The 6,000-nt window shown below is 31.5% G+C and overlaps 1 protein-coding gene across 1 annotated transcript in view; it reads right to left on the bottom strand.

The window, feature by feature from the left end:
* The window catches only part of LOC106460082 (eukaryotic translation initiation factor 4H-like), a 32,103-nt gene extending 29,337 nt beyond the window's left edge, over positions 1–2,766 (bottom strand). The window contains exon 1 of the mRNA XM_013919764.2: positions 2,645–2,766. Within this exon, the coding sequence (XP_013775218.1) occupies positions 2,645–2,679 (35 nt within the window). The 5' untranslated portion in view covers positions 2,680–2,766. The remainder of the gene's footprint in view (positions 1–2,644) is intronic.
* Positions 2,767–6,000: the final 3,234 nt, after the last annotated feature.

Below are 6,000 nucleotides of genomic sequence, written 5' to 3' on the forward strand. Positions count from 1 at the left end.
TTCATCCCAACTGTACTGAGGATGACCTTGATCAATTGGCAAGTTCAACAAACATCTCATAACTTGTCTATAATTGTTGAGAGCATAAGGATTATCATAATTTGGATCACTTATTTTATATAAAAAGGAACCAATTCAATAAAGTGACTAAAGAAAAGAACTTCTCATAGCAGTAGAAAAGTCACTCAAAGGAGATAAGTCAGTAAAACAGTATTCTGTTTCTAGTAATGTTACTCTAGAAATTGAATCTTCTGAAAATTTGTCTAGAGGTTCAGTGCTCAAGTTGAGTTGAATCATTGTTTTGACACCTTAAAATACATTTTAAACATGTTCATAGAGAACTATGCATACTTCATAATTTCTAACTTCCACATTCATGATGTCAGAAAAAATACGTAGATTTAAGAAGTCTTGATACAAGATGATAAAAACCCTATAAACCGAGTACTTTTGAAAGGTCTAACTTCCACAGTCACCTTTTTTCCTTTTACCATTCCAACTAAAGCTTTTTTACTGATTTCCAAGTCTTTTAATCACTTAGTCTGAGTTTTCAACAACAGTCAATTTGGTTACTCTTTCCACAAATTTTGTTGTTTACAAGTGATGCATCATCAGCTGCTTAATATTAAATTGCAAAAATCAGATACTACTATGAATCTGGATACCACTTATGTGCTTTGTTATTGTCTAGTCTTAATGTATTTTATATCTGCAGACAATTACAGTTTTTACAAGTCAGTAGAACTTCATATTTAAATTTTGTAGGGAACATTTCTTTCATATCTTTATACTTAGCTTTTTTTTTTTATGTGCAAATTTATACAAGGAAAGGACAAAAAAACCTGAAGGATTATGGAAAAATCTTGTTCAAATTTTAAGGTGTTTTTAAAGACATATTAATTACAAGTCAAAAGAGGTAATTATATATCTATACAAATCACTAGCTAGTCAACACTTAGAATACTGTGTACAATTTTGGTCTCTACCTGTGAAAAAATATTGAAAACACAAGTTAAAGATTTGGATACAGACAGGTTAGGTTCCATTTAAGACAGTACTTTTCTAACAGAATAATTGGCTTATGGAATGATTTACCATTGGGAGCAGTGAAGGCCAGAAGTATGCAAGGATTTCAAAGGGGAATCCCTGATTGGGTTAAATTTTAACTTTTCTCAAGGGTGGATGAGCAAGGACAGCTTTGTAGAACACATGGTCCTTTGTTGACAGTTATAGTTTGTGGAATGGTTTCTTTAATGATACGATTTGTACTGTTAAACTTTTTAAAAACTTTATTGATTAAGTACATAGATGCTAGGGGAGAATGAATTCAGATTTGTGTTACTTTCATTGGTTTTGATTTTGTGATTAAGTAATGACTTTGAAAAGCTAGATGACATTCTAGATTTTGCTTTTTTGTTACATTCTTGTATTAATGTCCCCACCATGGCTGCATGACAATTTCCTGACAAACAGCATTGCTCGTCTTTAATGAATTTGAAAATTATTTGAAAACATCCTTTACTAATATGAAGACAATAATATACTTTGTTTTGAATAATGTAACTAATGCCACAACTTATTTCATTAGTCAATCACTTGTGAAATAAATAACTTAATCAAAAGTAGACACTATTACAAATTAGAAAAAAATAGTTACACTCACTCCTGAAACCAGAGCTGCATTCTTAAATTATCTCTATTAATACGTGTAAATTCCAATATCTTTCCAATCATAGAACTCTGTCTAAGAGACCTGTAATTTTTTTGTAGCATGATCCTTTCTTTAAAATATAAAACAAAACACTGCAATTTCTCAATGGTATGCAATCTTTTTCACATTCGGACTATTTTAAAAAGTTAAGAAACTTAAAAGCCATCATTACTTCTATCCCTAATTCTTTGCAAAATGTTATGATCACTTTCATCAGAATTAAGAATTTATTCTCTTGAACTCATCAGCTTTCAGTTCTTTATCAACTAGATTCTAATCTTACCAAATATCCCTCAGATGTTAACATAACCATCATTACCCAAACCTTTGACTTTGAGGGACGTTATTCTATTTTACATAATAGCCAATAACAGCATATCATCACTAATGAATATCAAAATCACTATACCAGAAATATAATAAAACATAATCTGACAATATCCTTTATACTGTTATAGTTATACATTCTAATTCTTCAACTCTTTACTTTTAAATTTCAGTTTACTGAATAAGCATAATTTCATGAACTGTACATACTTAAGACTCGTTTCTGTCATATTTGGCCATTTACTTAATGGAAAATTTTTCTCGATTGACCACTAATATGGTAATAACAAACATAATATAGAAGTTACTTCAATTAGTTACTTCCACCAATAACCCAAACACATACACTTCACATATTAAGCCTAATGGTAATGTAAAGCGTGTTCAGATAGGCTTAACAATCTATATTACTATATTATTACTACTTACTACTTCAGTACTTAGCCTAGACGAGCTCAATAAATCTTTTCCTGTGCATTAACAAGGAATTATCCAGATAAATTAGTTCTTGAAACAGTTCAGTGATTGAAATAAAACTGAACTGTGCGAATAACAAAAATTATCAATTTATAACACAAAAAACGTAAAGACCAAATGAATAACAACCTCGATCCATAGTTGTTATAGTAGCCGCTCGCCATGATATATAGGCCTAAAGCACAACTTGTTATCTTGGAAAACTTAGTCGATGTTCAACGAAAAATGAACAAATTTGAAAAGTAAAAAAAAAAAAAAAAATCTTATTTTTTTTAGATTAAATCGCTACTTTAAAAGTGTTTATCTAATGAATCAATTTGAAACACTCAAGTTTACTCCTATACGTTATTATAACTTTTTATTGTTAACTTATCACTTCATCGCTCCCATTTGTTTTCTACGTTTATATTGGTAAGTACTAAGTAACCACATGGGTAGACTCGTAGATTTGGCACAGAAGAATGATAGACGAAAAGAAGTGTAAGTACGCAAATTTTAAACAGAATTTGTGAAACTGTAAAAAATAAACAAATTATCAATATTTTTATTGGGATCCAAATCCCGTTACAGTCAAAGAAAATAAAAACGATTTTATTTATTTTTTACTATTGACTGTTACTGTTGGTTGATCAAGCTTAACCTGGGGCTGTAGCACCTCTGCTACTACTAGTACTAGTTGTTTGCTATACAGTATATGTACTGTAAACAGTATTCGTTATAGCTTATACCATTCAGATTTGCCATGTTGACATTTAACTTGCGTACTGTTTATTAAGTTAGTTACCACACACATAATAAAATGTGTTAATATTTGATACTGTTGTAGTATTTATAACTAAAAAGTAAAAATAATGCAACCATGTTCTAGGACTACTGGTACTGGTAGTATATTACTATTAGTACTAGCCTGAAGTGTAGCAATACTACTACTACTACTGTGGCGTAGCCTCAGTCCTGTTTAGGCTAAATAGTAGCGTTATTGTACATTGCAGTATTATAACTAACCAGTGTTTATTCTGTCAGTTTATATTACTATTAGTGATTACTTTATGGCCTTGGCGATTATTTCAAAAAATCATTAATAAAAAGTAGCTATTTATGTTTTGAAAAAACATTCACAGAATCTAGCTCAAAACTTTGAATCTAGTATTTCATTTACTAAGCTCTATCATCACCAGTCTTATAATCAATAAAATCTGCCACTGAACATGTGACAAATGTGTCATTAAACCACTGCAAATTCCACCCCCTGTGCTTTAAAGTTTTATTTCTCTTAATTCTCTAAATTAATGTTGATTATTGGATTAATTGTAATTACCGTTCATGGGCTGATGTGTAAACATACTACTGATTATTCATCAAGTCAATCAAATAAGTCATAACATCAAGCTAATTAGTATAACTGATAAATAAGAGTGTATATTTTATAAAAAAGTTGTTCCATGGTCCAGAAGTGTGAACTGTTAGTTTCTCCATAAATATTCAAGGAAGTGATGAGTTTAAGTGTCATAATCATCAAAAACAGATGACCACGCCTTGTATCAGGCTACAGATACTATCTTTATGTTATTAAAAACTTGATTAGCATACTAATCAATTGAAGTTAGGTTCCTGAGCCTAAGGAGTTAAATAAAGATATAAATAAAATGTTTGAACAACAATATAGTTTTTATTTTGAACTCAAGTTACAACTGGCTTTTCATTTACTCCAGAGGAGAAGAAAACATATGTATACGATAACTTAATCAAATGTATATCAGTTAGTATTTAAAAGTATTTAGTCTGACTAAAGGAATTGGCAAGTTTCTTTCTTCTAGAAAAAAAAACCAAAAAACAGTGGATTTAGAAATTGAAATTATCATACCTTGATATACTTTTTATAAAGAAAATCATTAACTATTTCAATATATACTTTCTTTAGCTCTTAAGTATTTGTTTGCATCATATTTGAATCAAGCTTTAGGTTTACTAATAAATTTTCTGCCCCAAATTTGTGGACATAAAAATGGCCATGGTAAGCACTGCTACTAGTGCTAGCCATGTGACAAAAGCATTGCAAGATAGCAAATTCTGCTTTTGTTGTAGTTTTTGTTTATCATTCATTTATTATTCCTTCTATCATGTAGTTCAATTATGAATTTTTAATCATGTTAAAATGCTAACTCACATTCTAGCTAGAGCATGTTCAATTTGAGTATGTATTATGAAACTGACACAGGCTTCCCATAGTGTTGATGTTCAGATATAAATGTGGTGAAAGATTACGTAAGTTAGCTAGTCACATGAGATGTAACCACATGGTCTAACCACTAAATAAAAACCCTGCCATGATCTTAAATGAGTTAGTTCACGAGATATAGTTAGAACAGATTATTGCTGTTTGTTGCTCTTTATTGTTATTGAAGTAGTTTCATATTGTGTTTACTCGGAATTCCTTTATTTATTGAAATTAACAACATTGATTTTGTTACGTCTCTGGTTGTTTGTTAATTTCTGGTATAAATTCTTTCAGAAGAACTTCAGCGATACAAGTCCTTTATTAATTAAAACTAGTTTATTCTTTCTCGATACAACTTTGTAATACACAGAATTTCCACAGTCACCTTAAACTTAACAACCTTTATAACACACGCTATAAATCACAGCGATTCACACACTTTACCTACAGTTCCTACTGTTTGCTTGACTCAATTATCTATCTATCTCTTCTCTTTTCTTGCGCTGGTTTTTCTCGCCAGGCTTATATACTAAAAAAGAGGATGCCTGGCAAACACTCGGACATTCGCAGAGTTCCTCGATAATTCATGATCCTTATAGAAACTCCGGCGAGCATGCTCCCAGCATCACATGACTTCCGCTGTCATAACACTGCCCCTTCCTAAGTATTGTTCATCCCGAACAATAGCCACTTAAATTAAACCAATAGATAATTAACAATAACTTCATTAAATGTATAGGATTTACAAACACAAAATTAAAATTCAACAAAGTCTCTTAATTTTACGGGATGTATCTTCTTCCGTACTGGTCTCAGTCTCGTTGGCTTCTGCTTCACGTGGTGTTCATATGCTCCATCAGGAAATATCCCATTATTGATAGCAGTCACATCAGTGGTAGTAACTTCATTAACAGCTTCACTGTTTTCCTTCTCAAAACCGGGTAGTTTCTTCTTCAACAGTGACTTTTCAGGTGACACGTCTTCAGCAGCGTCATTTGATCCATTGTTCACTTTGTTCCAACTGAAATGACCTGGACCTTGATAATGCCAAAGCCTGTTGGCATGCACCACCTTTGGCTTACCTCACCGACCACATTTTATTCAAAAAGTCACGTCTGAGAGACAATCCACTATGTCATATGGGCTTTCCCATGGAGAAGACAACTTAGGAAGACTTCCCTTTGGTATTCTTGGGATTATACAACCACACCTTGTCTCCTGGTACAAAGCTGACTTCAGTAGATCTATTATCATAACATAGCTTCAT

The sequence above is a fragment of the Limulus polyphemus genome, unplaced genomic scaffold (assembly GCF_000517525.1).
Source record: "Limulus polyphemus unplaced genomic scaffold, Limulus_polyphemus-2.1.2 Scaffold704, whole genome shotgun sequence".
Lineage (NCBI taxonomy): Eukaryota > Metazoa > Arthropoda > Merostomata > Xiphosura > Limulidae > Limulus > Limulus polyphemus.